This window comes from Manacus candei, unplaced genomic scaffold (assembly GCF_025592945.1).
Source record: "Manacus candei isolate 608988 ecotype Guabito, Panama unplaced genomic scaffold, ASM2559294v1 h1tg000018l, whole genome shotgun sequence".
NCBI classification, from domain to species: Eukaryota; Metazoa; Chordata; class Aves; order Passeriformes; family Pipridae; genus Manacus; species Manacus candei.
In genome coordinates, this window is record NW_026138066.1 from 16756898 (window position 1) to 16775547 (window position 18650).

Genomic DNA, 18650 nt, shown 5'->3' on the forward strand with positions numbered 1-18650 from the left:
GAAACACTATTTAGCATTTCATCATAAGTGACAGAGAAACAAATTAAGATTGCTGCTGAAAACACTTGCTATGATGCAGACTGCCAGAATGATGAATGCCAGGGGAATCAGTATGATCTGGATTGCTTATTAGTCTAGATTCATTCACAGACAGGTGCAAAGATATATATGAAGGGTAAGAAATGCAGGCCATGCATACAGATTAAGAGGGCTGTAACCTGGAAAGCAAGGCTGAGAAGTATTTACAGAATAACTGACACTGTGGCACCGCTTTCCCTCTCCCCTAAAAAAGCACACCCATGTAACCTTCATAGATTTCTACAAAAACAAACAAAAGGCAGGACTTAGCCAGAAATTTCACCTCTACAAACAGCATTAATGATGCTGGAATAAGAGTAACTGGTTCAGAGAGCTAAAACTGGGCCATCTGGACCAGTGACAGGTGAGGGGGGTCTTTTATCTGCAGTAGACCACCACATCTGGCAATGCCGACTGCAACAGGCACCCTAAAAAGTGCACACACAGTCATGTAAAGGGCTCTGTTCATTTGCCCAAATGCTGATCACCATGTGCAACACCCCACCCTGTGTCAGACTGCTGCACAAGAGCATGGGTATTCTTCCAGAATGCAGTGGAAGCCAGGTGGAATTAGAGTATCTCACAAGGCATTACATATCCATGCTCAGGCTATCAATTTGAGAGTTGCTATGATTACAGTAGCATAAAAATACAAACACCGTCACATTGCCCATTTAGAGACATGCTTACAAATGAACAGGAAATGTATGTTACATTCCATGCTGGAGAGACAGCAACATGTCATCAGCAAAACTTCAACAACAACAGCAACATTTCCCAGTAATGCAGGAAGACACTGTACTTCCTTTCTTGAGGCCACAGACATCATTGCAAAGCAGTCATATGCTTTACATCAAAAGCTAGAAATGAAACATCCCACTCAATCCACCTCTGACAGTGCAGGACTAATTCTCAAAAAAAAAAAAAAAGCAAAAAGCTTTTCATCCTTTACACCAGGCAACCTTATCTGTTTAAAAAAAATACCACCACAAAACCAGAACAAAGTAAAAAGCACAACATTATCTAAGGAACAGATGCAAACTTACCTTTACTTGTCGGGCCTGGCTGATAACACATGGCAAGCTAAAAAGCTGCTGTACAAATGCTTTCAGCTCCTCCATAGTCAGCTTGGTCCGTGTCCTTCCACTGTCCTGGCTCACTCTGCTGCATGAACATATAGAATTAAACAATAGTGGGTGAGAGAGAACTGTGATCCCTGGATTTACTCCCAGTGACAGAAAGCTAACATAATTACTGAGAAGTTACCAAAAACATTTAATCAGCTGAGAACTCAAAATGAATTCCAAAATCTTGAAAGCAAAATTTAATGTAATTCCCCTTAAGTATCTTCAAGGGAATTACCCTGCTCTTTCAGAGGTACAATTCTCTAGATGACTTTCAAGTCAAGTTTGTTACAAATATGTAAAAGAATATAGCCCCACACAGCCTGCTTTAGGCAGCTCAAGAAGTTGACTGTTGTGACAGGCACTGACAAGAAGTCTGAGATATGGAACAGCAACGAACCCTGAAAACAAGTAATTTTCTGGTGTGTTCTCTTGCAGCCAGAGAACTGCTGGAAGTGGCCTTGCAACAGAGGACTGCTATTGAGTAGGACATGTTCTGCAAAGACACTTCCATTAAATATCACTCGAAGCAAGTCAAACAAGCCCTGAATGCAGTAAAAGACTTTGAAGCGATACACAGCACAAATTAAACACTTGGTACACATATCACTGGCAGGCACAATTTCACAAGCAGGACAGATTTCAAACACTTAAAAGTTGTTCCCTGCTAATGCTAACCTTTTATTACTATAAAAATAATAAAGAAAAAATATTCAGTCTCTCAACCTGTGGAGTTACATATAATGGTAAATGTAAAATTTAGATTAATGATCAAACATAATTATACACCAGCTAAACCTCAGAGGGGAAAAAATACTGCAGGCTTTGACTTGCTACAGCAGACAGTGAGGGGGAGTGGTGGCTGCACCAGACCTGCTGTGCCCCCAAAATCCCTGCACAAGAGCAAATGGGGTGCTGGGCTCCAAGAGACAGCACTATGGCAGGGGACACTGAAACATCCCACTGGCATTCTGTCCCTAGTCCAACCATGGACTGGTGCAGCATCAGATGCTGCACAAAAGGATACAACTATCTCTGCCTCTGGAAACTCACAGCTCCCAAAAGAAGGGAGAGATCTAGGATTAGAATATTGATTGTGGCTTCACAACTGTGAACACATCAACTGTTTTTTGGGTTTATACATAAAGAGATGGGTAATGAATAGATTTTCTTTTACTACATTTAACTACGAGTTTATAGCTGCATCAACCCCTGCCAATTTTTTCTGTTTGAGCACTTATTTTTAATTTGCGTTTTTAATAACCTTATCCTTTGTGTGTGATCCTTCTCAATGTGTTAAATATCAATATAAATGTTAAAAAAGCAGCTAAATGTGACACCTTTGTAATTACATTTCCTAATAGCGTTCAAAGAAGTTTTAAAATCTTTCTCAAACCTGAATTTTGTAAAATATTGTTATTTAGCACACGACAGCCCTCAGACATACAAATGAATCCTTTTTTTGTCCCATAGATTTCTTTCAGCTTTAGATCAGACACACCATTCCAAGTTGCCAAATAGTTCTAGACTTTCTTGGGATAGGGCTGGAAACCCACCAAATAATTAAATGAAGAGTTATTTCTTCTCATATATATATGTGTGTGTGTGTGTGTGTTGATGGATAGATAGACAGATAGATCGATCGATCGATCAGCAACTGAAGGTCTGCTGAGAGAAGGCTGATATTCTCCAAGAGCAGGAGAAAGAGGGGGAAGCAACAACAGACCAGGAACAGCTGGAAGTTACCAAAATTATTGAACTAGAACTGGGCAATACAGCCCCTTGTCATGTTGCTTCCCTTACCTAGACCAGAGTTCTAAGTGACAAATACTTCTGTGGCAGTGGGATCCTACAAGCAATAAAACAAAACAGGAGAGCCTTCTTTCCCCTTCAGTACAGCAAAAATGCTTCTCTGTTTTGTAATAGCTTTCCAATTAAAATAGATTACACTTGGATCTGTGGTGTAACTGTAACATTTCAGTGTTCAAATTCAAGCAATTATGATATGCATTATGTTTTGTGTAGCGAAGTTGGGCACTATAACTAACAAAGTATTTACTTTTTACTCCCTCTGAAAGTCCTAAGTTATACACAAAAACTACACACACACAAAAACCCCAACCAACTGCAAAGCCAAATCTTATGATCAACACAGGAACTGCAGCTACAGAAGTTTACCATACAACTGCTGGCACAAGAACTACAGTCACCTGATTATTTCCTATGGGACTTTTATTCAGTGCACAGAACACATAGGAGAGAAGGACAAATTTGTTGCTGAAAGCTCACGAGAGCAGAACAAGGAACACAACCAGCAGACTGCTGAGGCAGGACCGGGGGACAGAGTAACACTGAAGCAGCCACAGGCAAGGCAAGCAACACAGAGAACTAAGGAAGTTAAACTGCCAGAAGTCACTGAGGCAAGCTACTACTTTTTAGCCACACATCACTGCCTCCCATGGTCCTTCCCAAGAAGCAAAAGATTGGTTCAAACTATGGACTGCATGTGCTGTGCTCTGCTGTGGTCCCCAGGATGGTTTTGCCCCAGTCACAAACACCCATGTCAAAACTTACTTTCATTACTTTTTTAGCTCTTTCCCTACAACTCTCCCACACATTCAGAGAAATATTTAATCAGAATCAAACACAACTTCTCCAAGGGATTTCACATTTCAGTATATAAGTCAGCTGGAAACACGATGTTTATCACATTCCAACCAAGTCCAATTTTTTTGTCCCCTTGTGTCACTGTATCTGCTTCCTCCCCTGCCCACCTCTCAGTGAGTCACAGCACTAAGGACAGGAACTACTGAAAGAAGTTAGTGCACAGTGAGACCTCAGTGTTCTTCACATTTCCAGGTCAAACTGAGTAACAAGAGACAGATGGAAACTGTTGAAAAAAAGCCTGTCCTACCTGTGTTTTTGTTTTTTGCTCAGAAGCAGCTGTGCTACTGAAGCACAGGTCTCTGCTTCTTTCACAGCATCTCGGAGCCTACGGAAAAGATCATTCTCTGGATATTTCCTGTCTTCAGCATCCTCCAACATTACTCTCAGCTCAATCACATCTGTAATAAGAGTACACAAGTAATTTGTATGCAAATACAAGAGGGATTTTTGATTGCTTCAAAGGTCTCCAATCAAGGTTCCAATAGGGTAGTTCAATTTGAAATGCACAATGATAAGTTGCATAAGTCTTGCATTAGCTCATCTCTTTTTTTCCACTAAGCAAAACAGTGCTGCTCTCATTAAATGAGAGCACAGAACAAATGTAGGAGTTTCAGGACATCCTACTATGAATGATAGAAGTCTGACCTTTCTTGTGGTTGAGATTGGCAGACAGAGCCTCTGTAACTCTACTGACCCAAGTGTCATAAGACTGTGCTCTGACTTTCACTCCGTACAGCAAGGAAGGAAGGTCTTCTAGGGGATACCGGTACCTGGAGATATGGAAGGAAAACACAAAAAAAAGTATTAATGCCCATACAAAAGCCAGGATACTGCTAATATTGAGTTTTTCCAGCTACAACAAGGCCAGAAAAACAGAACAATACCCGTTTGCCACAGGACCAAGAAAAAAAGAAAGACAAAAACATTCCTTTAATAAATGAGAAGTGTGGCCAAATGTATTTGGTCACTGGTCTACAGTAAATATTAGATAGGGAAGAAAAGCAGGCAGGAAAAAAAAAATATCCTGTGTACCTTAGACATTTCTTCTGCATGGGGCATGGACATAAATCAGAGGGATGGTACAAGCACACCAGACGCTCAGGATTACAGGAACATGTAAGAGCTGACAAGAAGCACGTGGTTCTGCAAGCTGTGCACTGACGTTCATCATCTGGAACCAGTTCAAACACCTCTTCTTCAGACATCAACACTCCCTAACAAAAAAAAAATTAGACACTTGCTCAAAAACTCTAATGCAGGCAGGGGGAGGGGGAAGCAAAAGTTCTTTTGCAAGCATAGAATTGTCTTTTATTACTCACCATCTGTACAACAGTCTCCCTTAACCGTGTCTCTTCCTCTATCAACAGAGTCATCTCCTTGCAGACCATGGCAGCCAGCCCAACATCTAAGCACTCTGGATCTGCAGCCATCTTGAAGATCAGCTCTTCATGGGAGAAAACACAGTGACGTCCCAGCCTTCGGTAGTGACTCACACACTGACGTCCAATGGGAAGCTACAAAAAACCACGACATCCATCATTCTGGGAAAAGACAAGCAAAGTCATCTCTTCGCTCCCACTTCCCTTCCTCTGACAAAAACTGGGAAAAGACGGAGGCTAAGAGAATTGGACAGAGCCAATTATACCAACCTTAAATCACATCACAGATGAGAACAAAGATAATATCCGTGTTGGGGGGTAGGGAAGCATATTCCATAATCTTATGTGCCTAACTTACAGAGAAAAGTTTAAGAGTTATCCTAAGATCTTTTTACTTCCAATGGAAAGAAACTGGTACCACAGAGAAGTCATCTGGTCTATGCCAAGGTGAGTGCATTGCCCTCTGGATATTACTATGCTTGGACATAAACATTTAGCACAAGATGCCTAGAGTTCACCAAAATTGCTATCACTCATTTTGTGCCTTTTAAAGCAAAAAAAGTAAGACACTAGATGAACCTGCCAAACAGATTCCTGGTTACATTTCCACAAGCACAGGAAATTTCACATGGCTGGTATGAGTTTAGCTGTTTTTCACAGAGGCTACACACCATGATTACATCATGAGTATGGAAGGAATCAAAAAAAAAAAACCACAGACACACTGCCAGTCCTGCAGACAATTTTTCTGATAAATGCATAAAGTTTTCTGATCAAGGGCTAAAATTTCTACTTGTAATTAACAAAAAAGAAGCTAGAGATAGATAAACTAAGGTGAGATCATAACTTCCAACTGTAAACCCTGGATAGTAACAGAACATACTTTTTACAATTTACTGAACAATCCATATAAGCTATGCACTGATGTGGCATAGCTATTACAACTTAGAACAAGCACTAAAATAACTAAAAGGTGCAATGAGCTGGCACAAAAGATTGTTATATGCCTATCTCCAACATCCAAATGACAACAGCTGTTCAAGACAGTACATTAATCTGTATCAAATTTAGAAAGAGGTATCACAGAAATACTAGGTAAAGGTACTGCAAGATGTCATTTTTTGGTTCAATCAATACTTTAAAAGGAAGAACATGTGCCAAAGTTTCAGTTTGAAGCTCCTTAAAGTTATGTGCTCATCAAAATTACTTTGTGTAATGGAAACACATCAGTTTTCAACTGCTGTACCAAGAACTCTAAACATAAAATACACTATACAACTTGAAAGACTATTCTTCAGATAGTTAGGTTACTAACAGACTCCTTGCAGAGGTCACTGAGCAGAGACACAGCAAATATACACAAAAGAACAGACCCAGTCAGCAGTGCAGAAGTTCACAGCTTCAGCAAAGTTATATCCCTGGTTAAATCCAGAGTGATAGGCACGAGGAAAGGTCACAACAAACTCGCCAGCACACTGATTGGTCCTGAAAACCTAATAGGATAAAGGAAAGAAAAACAACATGTAACATGCAACAGAGTTTAAGACACAAAACTACACGATGTTTGCACACCATTTTCTGTACCTACAGAACACCACAGGAAACACAGCTATTACCAACTGGTAAAGACTGGTTCTATCTTCTCAAAATGAATACTCAATTTACAGCCTTACTCAACAAAGCTGAATATATAAGCCAACAGTTGAAAATTCTCTTTATGAATCCCAAAAGGGATGTTTCTCTCTCATCGTTTAATCCATTGTACCACAAAGTGCAAAAGCTTCTGGAAGCAGTTTATGGTTTGCTTTGTTGGGGTATTTGCCAGGGAAGTAATTTATCCTAAGACAAAAGCAAATGATAGTGACTGCTGCTTAGACGTCTGCAGTCAATTATGTTTGGTCAAAAAAGCATTTTGTAATGCTGAGATTTCCACTGAACATAAGAAAAGTATTTACTGTCAAGAGATACTAAAAACATTTCAGACAAGTTTGCTGTTATACAAGGGAAGTGATTTTTAATTAAAAATTAAGTGCAATACACAATGTACACTTGTTCTATAAGGTATTTTATGTAGGAAGCTTGGCACACACACTTCTTTTACAAGATAATTTAAATTTCCTGGTGAGTCTACAGAAGATTCTAGAAAACAGCTTTAAAAAACACCCCATAAGTAACGAATTGAATATGCAATTGTCCACCATAAAAATTCGTCAGAGTTACGCGGAACTATTGTTACACAAAACTGGCAGAGAATGAAAAAAAGAGAGCACATAGGAGTACTTATGTAAAAAAACGCTTGTGTGCTACTCACTGGCACACCATGTTCCATCAGCACATTGGGGTTCATAATAGTGACCAGCTGATGCAGGAGATCAGGCTGGGATTCAAACAGCTCAGGAGCCAATTCCTTCATCACATCTTCCAGCTGCTCTGCTGCATGAGAGGGCACTCCATACCATGTCTTCGGTTCTCCCCTACCAAAACACAACCACAGTAATCAACACGACTTACAGGGAAGTAATGGTGCCACCCAACTGCAAACTACACCTCACATCCAGCAGCACTGTCCTCATAAGCCAAATATTTTGCACCTAGATACAAAAAAATGTCTTTAATCAATGAGCATCTTCTTCAGGATGTACTGTTTTAATCCGAAAAATCAGTTACGCTACAACACAACTCTCAAAACACCTGATGGCAGATTTGCCTTGACAAAGCAAGCCTAACATGGAAGATAACTCACCACACTCTAAAGGGGTAAAATGGGCAATTACTTTCCTTCAGGAAGGAGGAATTAAGTTTAGTAAACAAAACCTTGGCTGTCACAGCTAAGGTTTAAGAGAAAAGAGATCCTGATAGTCCTCCACTCAATTACGCTTGGAGTAGTCACATTCCTGAAACCAATGGAAGAGGGTAGCAGCCAGCAGAATGAAATACAAGCAATCCTTCTAAGATACACAACTAACTACTAAGAACCTGTGGTACACTGGTTTCAAGATAAAAAATGCCACATAACATGAATTAGTTAAGTATGATGGAAGAAAGATTAACAAGACCAAAACTAAACAAATATGTACTCAAGCACTACTCCAGTCCTTCCAGTATTGTCTTAACCAAAATAAACTGTAATGATCTAGTGTCTGCAGTGCTGAAGTTTATTTTTAGATTACACTTTATTAAAAAGTACAAGCAGTAGTCCACTGAAATATCTGAAAGAGTTTACACAGCACTATCTAAATGTATCAATAATCCTGTCACCCACCATCCCAGACAATGCCAGAAGCAGCATTTCCTGCAGTTCCTGCAGGCTGCAGTGGCACCTGCTGGCAGCACACAGCCAGGACACCCCAGTAAATCCGCTCCTCGGGATATGTGCTGCTGGAATTCACCAGCAACAAACCCCTCACACACTGACCCACTTAACAGCATGCTGAGGAAAGCAACTGAACTCAAAACAAAACTAATTCCCTTCCTGAGTCTGTGGATCAGACCTTTCTATCAAACACGCTTCTCCAGAGATGTGCAATTGTGGTCTGAAGGCCGTCAACTCGTCTGTACCAGACATACAGCAAATTTTCTAAAGGGCTGCTTCCCACAGCTTTCCATTCCTTCCCCCCTGCTCCATCCACTGTGATTGAGTCTGATAAACTGAGAAGAGTGCAATGTAAATAATTTATCTATCACGAGTCTTCTTGTCAAACACAAAAGCTGAACACCAGAACACTCTTAAGATTGTTCTGAAAGTCAGAATTACTTTCAAGTTTCTCTTCTCTTGAGCAGGAGTATTTCTGCTGCTGAAGAGTCAGTTCTGATGCCTCTGAAAGCCATGGGACAGCAGACTCAGTTTCCAGCACAGACATCTCAACTTCAAATCATAAAACAGTGAAGTAGTGAACTGTAACTCAGTTCAAAAGGAAAAGCTTTCTAAGAAAAGATGTGACCCCGTAAAGCATGATTTTACAGTGACACTGGAATGTTGGCCACATAAGAATATTTAAGCAGTTAATGAAAAATGCTAATATGGTTAAAACAGTATCTGTATTTTCTTCTAATCAGCCAAAGCAAACAATATGAACCACTCACCACATGTAGCTTTTTATCTAAAAATGTCATCATGTGCAGAGGCACTTTCAAATAGAGCTACAAATTTCCTAAAGCAAACAGGGCAGTGTAAGGTAGATAAACGAAGGACAGCCCATACCAGTGCAGGTAGTTGATGGAATAGCTCCAGTGATCTTCAATGTGCCAGCAAAATGAGGAGAAGCACATCCCTACGTACAGCCAAGGTACCTTCATGCCAGAGATATCTGCATTGATGTGAGCAAGGACTGATTGTTCTAGAATTGGCATGTTGTTCAAGTTCCAACCAGAGAGCGCATAATCCTGGCCAAAAAAAGGAGAAAGTTTGAAAAAAGTCAAAAGAATATGAGGACACCAACTACAGAAAAGGAAAGTACAAAGGAAAAGACCAGCCTACCCATTTCTATTAGTAGACAGTGGGATATTTCCTGCAACAATGAAACATCAAAACTAGAAATAATTCCTTAAATACCTTAATCATCAAATAATAAGACTAAGATTTTAAGGCCAGTCCTAGTAATTCAACATACATGGCCCATCTTCTTTAGATCAAGCTTTGCTTTCCTCCCCATCTCAAGATTGCAGGTTTCATGCTTTTATGGTGGAACGAAATACCAGCAACACCAGCAGAACTATAGACTGAAATCTTCAATAATGTAGGACAACTTGAAATTGTAAACAATGCAGTGAATCTTATGTTATTATTTCAGCTTTTTTAACATCTGTTTTACTTCACTGCAGTTTATGTTGATCTACTTTATAGATTCCTTTAGGAAGTTTTCTCCAGGGAGGAAATTCCTGCTCATTCATTCTTGAGAAGACAGCATCACCCGTTAAGCACTCCCACCTTTACTTTCAAATACACACGATTTGTACAAAAAATTATACTTCAGACAGCCTTAAAAGCTCACTACTGTGCTTTAACACAGTCTACTTTCCACCTTTAGAAGAGCTGTAAGCACAGATTCACAGGCATTTTAGACATATCCCACAGCTGCCGAAAGGACTGGTCAAACCCTCAGCTCAGCCACACGTTTCTGCTGTTCCCTTTGCTCTGACACTACAAAGGCAACACAGTGAGTCAGATGATTTAAGTCATCTGGCTAAAAAAAATTTTTAAGTGAATACAAACAGATCAACAATCAGTTCTGACTCACTCAGCAGCTGCACAATCACTGCACAGTCAACAAAGGTACACACAGGAAGGTGTAGGTATGGGTGGCAGACAACAGTGAGCAGGATTACCTCTTACAGTGAGCAGTATAAATTGATTTGGGGCTGTGTAATCAGCAAACCACACCTTTACCCTCATTTTGTCTGAATGTAGGCATATAAGCAGCAAGAAAATTGATATGCTATGCTAAGGTCTGAGGGAAAATAGGTAATGTACTTACTAGATATTCTCTACAAAATTTTCTATAATAAGATGCTGTATCTACATTTTTTCATTCTTACAAGTATGCGCAGTCAGAGAAACAAGCTAAATCAAATTAGTTTTACCCATTAAGAACCTCCTAAGGATGATAGAATCATGTTTCTGTAGCTAAGTCTATAATGAAAAGGTTTGGAACAAGAAAGAAAAAGACAGTATTAGTCTCCTCATACTCAAGACATACAGCAACAAATTGCACATCTTCGCCGGCTAAGATTAAGAGACAGAAAAGAGGTGTGACTTAAATCATGAAAAGGAGCTTATTTATCAGCAATCAGATCTGTAAAAGAACTTCAATTATCAGACTAATGCCCTGCTCAAAGGGAATGTTAAGTACACGCAAAAGCCTTAAGCAATTTCTTCATGAAAAAAATCCATGTTGATTTCTGACCTAAATTCTTAATGTGAAATCTTATGCAGAGCAAAGAATGGAGTCAGTTTGCATATCCTGTTCCTCACCTCCTCCTCTGGCATCAGCTTTCGTCGGCCATCCTTCACGGGGAAGCCACTTCCAAAATCCTTGGATGAGATGTCAGCCCCATATTCCACAATGACATCTTCCTCTATGCTGCTCACTAATCGCCAGAATTCTTTTTCTACGAGCTCAGTGGGAACCATCTGAAAGCAGAAGAGACGTTTGGGTATGTGCATGCAAGACCCAACATAAAAATTATCTTTCAAGCAGTAAATCACTATTAACTCTCCATGAATTTTCTAACACCAGGGTCACTGCCTCTGCCCCCTCCATCTCTTCAAAGCCATAGTTTGGTCTGTATTCCTCTGTAGCGCCTGCGATGTTCCAGAAATAGGATACTGCAGCATGAGGCAAGGAATAAACAAGAGAGATGGAATCACCAGAAGTACAGCAAAAAAGAAGGGGAAGAGGAGACAGTCAACAGAAGTCAAGCAGCAAACACAATGAACAGTATGCAAATTCCTAACTATTTCAGAGGATAATGACCAGAACTTCCAAATAAGAGTAAGAAAATTCAGATACAAAATTGTGTTCAAAGTCTGATCGTCATACAGTTCATTATGATTCTTACTTATATGCATTTACTTATGAAGCTTTGTTCCATGTCCAAAAGTTGTATCATAAATAGGAGTCCTTAAAAGGTAGAGGCTTTAGCAAGAATGCCCATAGGCTACCAAAGAACTATGAGAGGAGAAAGATCTTGGTGCTGCAGGCAGTGTACAAGACAGTGGAATTGTGGCAGTGTGCCAAGGTAGAAATGCTAGTTTTAAAGATATTAAAATCTTTTAAAATGTTTCATTTAAAAATGTTGCTGAAATGTAGAACAAAAAAAAAAAAAGGCAACCAACCCTGTCATTATCAGACACAGTCAATTGACTTGACTACAAGAAAAGACTGTAATAGTAAGGAAAACAATGATTTATCCTCTGGATGAACCAAACCAAGACAAAAGCCATAGAAAGGGCAGGAGAAAGACCCCTTTGCCAAACAAGAACAAGATACTTACTTCAGTTTATCAAAAAGGGCAAGAACTTTAAACTAGAGCATGACCAATGCAGTATACCCTAACAAGCAATAAAGCTGTCTGTCCATCACAGGAAAAGGGTGAAATGAAGTTGAAATGAGACCAGATGCCAGAAAGCTAAATCATTTGTTTACATGTTTGAAGCTTATGGTGCCTCTTCAAACAAAGCTAAGATGCCTTAGCAAAAATCAAGGATCAGCTGAAACCTCTTCTCTTTTTCCCTTACAAAGAATCACAACAAAAGTTGAAACTCACATGGACTGGCATGTTGAAATAATCAGACTTGAAGTTATCAGCCATTTCACCAAAGCTCTGGAGAGTATATTCCCTGACAGCTTGTTCAAATCCAAAGGCCTCACGGGGTTTGTTGCATTCCTAGGAGACAGAACATAAAAATATTGTTCCCTGCAGCAGACTATGACACAGTTACATTTTTAGCAAAAACCCCTAATGCCTGAGTCCTTACCAAACACAATAAGCTACCACTTCTGAGTGCTTTCCTCAGTCGAGGAAGTCCTACCACAACGGAAACAGCACAGAATTTATGGCACAGAAGCTAATCTAACACTGTAAACCCCGTGCTACACACTTCTGCTTTCCTGTCCAAAACTACATTTCCTCATCTACCACTGCCAGCCACAGAGAGAGACTGTGCACAAGATGTTTAGGCAGCCATAAGGCATTTCTTAGACACACTGGATTCAAGCACCCGCAGAATAACAGCACAGGAACAAACCCCCCGTAGTGTTTCAGTCTTATCAAGTCAGCAAATCATCAACAGATTTGGCACTGTGAAAATATATAGGAGTAAAGAGGAAGAAGAAAATAAGAACAGTGCAACATAGCCAGCAACAGATACAGCCCATCTGATAGAAAGCCTCCAAGTCTTTCACTGTTCTATTCCCATTCATACTAAAAGTGTGCATTTCAGCTACTCTCCCCACCCATTACCAGTGTGTCTTTCTCAGCTCTTTTGGAACTGACACAGTGTTCCTACATACACAGGACATATTTGAACACAAAGATGACGTATCACTATCTGATTGTCAGCTATTCAGTCATAAAGAAACAGGATTAGAAAGGAATCAATCACTAGTTTCTTTTTTTTTTTCCAAGAGGAACTATCCTTACACTATGCCCAACACGTATCAAAGTAGTTCTTAAAAGGAGCCTGCAACAGAGAATCTACAACATCTGTGAACACTGTCACACAACGTTGACCTAAATACATATAAAGAGCTCCTACCCTATTCTTCCCAGCTTCTGTTCCAGCACCCTGCTGTTAAAATTACATTAAGCATCTGTGCACAATTAACATCTAAAGTAAAAACTGAGGCAAAAAGCACTACTGAGCGCTTCAAACATGTTATTTGTTTACTCACCATTATATAACATAGCTATGTTTTTTCCCCTTCTTCCTGTTACTTTCAATATATTTCCAGAATTTTTCAAGTATTTGGTGTACCATTTGCTAGTAACAACTTACTCAGCACCTGGTCTTTCTGGGTTTTGTATGGACATGCACATTTTTCCTTGGTAACAGCGTATCCCTGTTTTTACCAGCAGTGGCAAAGTTTCTTCTGAGTCTCCACATTCTTAAACTTACTGTAGCCACTCTATTTACTACTATATTCTCTACATTAACCCCACATTAGATTGCTGCACTTTGCTGGTACTTCTTTATTGCTCTCTCTCTTAAGAGAACAATAAACAAGCAGCTTAATCCACTCTGTGAGCAGCAGCCCAAAGGGAAAGCTGTATCTTTTCCCTCCCCTGTAACTATGAATTTCCACCTCTCTCACAACAGCATTTGCCTCAGTTCATCTTACAGCTTCATCTCTGGGTGAGAGCAGCAAGCTGATCCACCCCATCACGTGGCTGGACAACGATCCATTCACCGCCATCAGGAAACCAGCAGAAGCCACACAGAAGGGTGGGAGGGATTGGGGGCATACAGGCACATACACACCTGTGCACAACTGCCCCCTCTGAAAAAAACACAGCCTAAAAAAGTTAAAGCCAGTCTCAAAATTACAGATTTAGGAACACAAAACTTCTTCCTCTGAATCCTGAACCTACCAACTTTCTGAGCTTGCAAAATTTGTTTGCTTAAGACAAATACCGAGCCAGTCAAGTGACGTTTGCTGCCTTTAGGCTGTTGATCAGTCATCTCCTGGAACTTGGTAGCTTTTCTTTTCTGTATTATGAAATTCAACCAGCTTCCACTTTCAGAGCCTTAACAGTTCCTTTTTCAGTCTAAACCAAATATAGCTACAAAATTTTAAATTAGTTCTTTCACTTTCTGCTACAAGCTATTTTGAACAATGCTATCATGACTTCTCAATAATCAAAGCTACCTTTTGCCCAAATTGCATACTTTGGTTACTTCATAGTTTACAAAATGTCTCATCATTATGCTGAAACACCCACCACAACCCTACTTCTCACCCTAATTTCCCACTAGCACATTGTCAAATTGAGTTTTAGCTCTTAACATACCAAGGCCAAAGTTTTAGCTGTCACATGGCCACATAATAAACAAAGGTTATGCCCAAGCTCTAGAAGGAATGTTTCTCTCTCCTTACAGCTCATCAACCAAGATTCATGGCTCATCTTGACAATATTCCAAAACAAACTACATCCTCTACAAAGATGGACTGGCACTGAGCTGAACTGCTCTTCTGACCTTTCCAGGTACACTGGTGTACACACAAAGCTTGAGTAGTTCTTGAACTGTACCTCAGCAACGCACTTTGGACACCTCCAGTCACCCTTGGGTACATCAGGTAGAGGAGGAATCAAGCAAAAAGTGTGATAGCTGTCATCACATCCATCACACAGGAGCAATTTGTCCTCATTATTTCCTCGACCACAAAATAAGCAAACATAGAGATCAACCTGTGGAGAAAAAAAAAGGAAGAAGAAAAAAAAAAGAAGTTACAAAAAGTTTCTCATCTAGAAGCTGCCTTTCTTAAACAAAGGCTCTTCAGGCCTCTTATCATGGAAAACAATTCAAACTAAATCCCTACAAACTGCATGGCTGAGGAAAATCTCAAAAAAAACCATTTCAGAAATATTTATTTCATTGCTTGCAACAGTCCAGGGATATCTTTGCAATGAAAAAGAAGAGATAGAGGAAGGGAAGGAAACTGCACGTAAAGGTACCAACTTCTTTCGTATTTTCTCCAAAGCAAAGGATAAAAACTTCAAATGTTAAGAGAGAAGTATTAATCCCAATACAATAGCAAACAATTCTCACAAGTATCTGTTCAAGGTAGTCACTGGGACCAGAGAGAAAACCATATCAACAGGTTTCAAGTTTTCTTTGCTGTTGCTTCCTGCACTGTCCAAAGGGCTTTAATTAAATATAAACTGTAACATAATCTGAATGAAAAAAACTGTGTCTTACTTTATCACAGCTAAAAAATTACTTTACATATAAATTTCTACTAACAACATGAACTTCATGAATGATACCTGCTCCAAACTCTGCTACTACTCCCCCTAGTCACTGGCAACTCGGGCCATGCATATTTCCTCCACGCAGCTCCAAGTAACACCAAAAGTAGTGGGGTTGTTTTTCTGGAGGGTTTAATTTCATCCAGATGTGAAACACATGTGCCTTTCAGCTGACAAGGTTCAGTGGTGTTAAATACTTGATGTCAACCCCATCTTTAGTTACACCAGCCTAGTTAAGCATGCAATGTCCTAGCTAATGCAATAATACACTTCTTAAGAAGACTGCTCAGGTTTCTTAAAGAACTATCTCAAAAAATAATGCAGTTCTATTAGCAGGCATGTTATTCTCCTCTTTTTAAAAAAATCCATGCACTCACCCTCATGGAATATCATGTCTATCTAAAACACCAAACCAGTGGCTTTCATTGCAGGAATAGAGAAGGGAGAGAGGGTACCTTAGCAGACATTTTCAGGTTCTCTTCCCAAAACTAACAATGCATTAAAATGGTGATCCTAGCAGGAGGTTTTTCTACAGTACTCACTGGCTACCTATCGCTGACACCACCTTCTTTTCTCCAAATTCCTATTAACATATACAGTCTCTATGTTAGCATAAATGGTGATCTGTCAGTAAAAAAACTGCACTAAAATAAATATTCACAATAAGCAGATCTGTGATTATGCATAACTTACAAACAAGCCTCCTAGCCATGTAACAAAACAGAGTAAGACTATGATGATATATAACTATATGCATCAAGGGCAGAGGAGGGGATAAAGAGGTGTATTTTATCTCCCAGTTACCAATTCATGTAAATAAAATCAATTTCACAGTTAGAACTTTACAAAAAGATAAATAAATTACGGAGAAGCATAAACAAACCTGCTCCACAGTATTTTTCAGACCACAGCTATATAAGGCAAATGCATCACCCTTGCATAAAGATCAGAGTTACACCAACGTAGTTTCAAAACAACAGTTCTGTTGCTACAGTATTTTCATTTTCACTTACAAATAGAAGTAAATTAAAAGAGTAAACAAATGCTAGTTTTCCATAGAAAATCCAAGAGTCTAGACAAAATATTTTAAAATTGAAGCATACTTAAAATTGTCACAATGTTTACACGGCCTAAGAACATGATATACTCAGAAGTAGTAGCACAATTAAAAAAAAAAAAATCAAGTTGCACAAATTCTGACTTAGCTGCAATGGCACAATGACCAGGTTTTTAAATATCCAACTTCTCTCACACTTTTTCCACCCCAGGAGGCATTTCCAAACATAAAAATATGATTACTAGAGTCTTAGATTGCCTTGGCTTTCTATGGTTGAAATTTAAAATAAGCTCTTGTAAGTGTTCTCAGGCTAAGAAAAAAAAGAACAGCTGAACTGTAAGTGAAGACTAATTCTTTAGACATTAAATGCTTGTATCTTCTTTCATGGTTGTGTACACATGCTAAATATGACAATTTAAAAGTAGAAAATCATGTGCTATGAAAGCTATCAAGAACAACAATCCACTGCTTTTCCACGGCAAAACATCAGAGCACTGAACATTTTATTTTTCTCCTTAGGGGTTTCTCTCGAGTAGACTTGTATAATGACTATTTTAAACTCAAAACAGAAAAGACAAAAAAGGTGGAATTGCTAAAAACAAAATCCTGAAGTACTGGAGCACCTCAAAATTTCTTCTAAGGAAGAGGATTGTTCTACAAAGGGGAGCTCAAACAGAAAATGAACTACTGAAGGCATTCAAGCATGGGGCAAGTATGAACAGCAAAAAGCTTCACATTGCAACAAAAAGATTAAAACAAAAACCTAAAGAACAGATGATTTTTCAAAATACTGTTCTCTCTTCCCATAACAGTATCATCTGCTGCAGTGTGCATTGATTCATCTATTTGGAGGGGTGGGGGCTGTTTCAGGGAAAAAAAATCATCTTAGTAAATCAACCAAGTCCTTTTTATCAGAAATCACCGCAGAGGAATCAAACTTACGAAGTTGACAGAAAGAGTTCCTTTGCGTTGCCTCATCTGCATTCCAAATGCTTCTGATCTGGTTCCTTTGCGTCTTCGTGTCACCTCATCTTAAAATAAAGTTAAATGTTATTAATATCACATCCAGACAGACTTAACTTTCAGAAGCACCACAGATATATAGCCTGGTACTCTGCACTTCAGATCAGAAACTACCTGACAGTCCAAAGAAGGCAAAATTGTTGTGTTTTACCTGCCCCACCCAAAATCAGCAGGGATTAGGAAAACCATATTTTGCTTATCCTCATAGGTGATCTCAATTGCCTCATGAAACAGAGTGAATTACACTCATAATTTGTGCAATTTTAGCTGGCAGGATCAGTTTCAGTATTGTCAAATCCTGTTTTCCCTTCCAGTCACTCAGTTCACGGAACAGCTGCTTAATTGTTATTGTTACTATGTAATACATAAAGAGTTGAAACTCTGCCAAGTTATATGAAGCACCCTGTAAATCTTTCTCATGAATGAAACCCTAGAACACTCAGCTTTCTCTTTCAAGTTTTGATTTGCTTACCTCTTAATGCTGCCTCTAGAGACATTCAGAAAGATTTAACAGTCTCACTACAAAGCAAAGAGCCCAAGATTTAATTACCCTCTTTATCCTTTGCTCCCAATGTCAGCCCCATCATCTTGGGTCCAGCTCCAAAGATCTGCAGCTTTTTTAGTTCAGTGTTTCTACTCACTTCTCCTCCCTCTGCCTAAAAATAAAAACAAGACCACATCAGCACAAACCACCGATATTTCCCCTCCAGGTTTCTTCATAATTTGTTTATATTCCACTCTCCCACAACATCTGCTCATCAAAAGAAAGGAAACAAGAGGCATGAAAAGACATGATTTTCTGTTCCTAAAGCAAATGAACATATGCAAATGGAATAAAAGACAGCAGTTTTG

General features: G+C 39.3%; 1 protein-coding gene across 3 annotated transcripts in view; it reads right to left on the bottom strand.

Moving 5' to 3' along the window:
* KDM5A (lysine demethylase 5A) overlaps window positions 1–18650 on the bottom strand; it is a 50274-nt gene that overhangs the window by 20280 nt on the left and 11344 nt on the right. For all 3 annotated transcript variants that reach the window (XM_051784892.1, XM_051784893.1, XM_051784894.1), the window contains 13 exons: window positions 18349–18454; window positions 17718–17806; window positions 14999–15157; window positions 12515–12634; window positions 11220–11378; window positions 9450–9631; window positions 7560–7722; window positions 6622–6741; window positions 5189–5383; window positions 4902–5083; window positions 4515–4639; window positions 4117–4267; window positions 1125–1242 (listed from right to left, as the gene is read on the bottom strand). In XM_051784892.1, coding sequence (XP_051640852.1) covers window positions 1125–1242; window positions 4117–4267; window positions 4515–4639; window positions 4902–5083; window positions 5189–5383; window positions 6622–6741; window positions 7560–7722; window positions 9450–9631; window positions 11220–11378; window positions 12515–12634; window positions 14999–15157; window positions 17718–17806; window positions 18349–18454 — 1869 coding nt within the window. The remainder of the gene's footprint in view (window positions 1–1124; window positions 1243–4116; window positions 4268–4514; window positions 4640–4901; window positions 5084–5188; window positions 5384–6621; window positions 6742–7559; window positions 7723–9449; window positions 9632–11219; window positions 11379–12514; window positions 12635–14998; window positions 15158–17717; window positions 17807–18348; window positions 18455–18650) is intronic.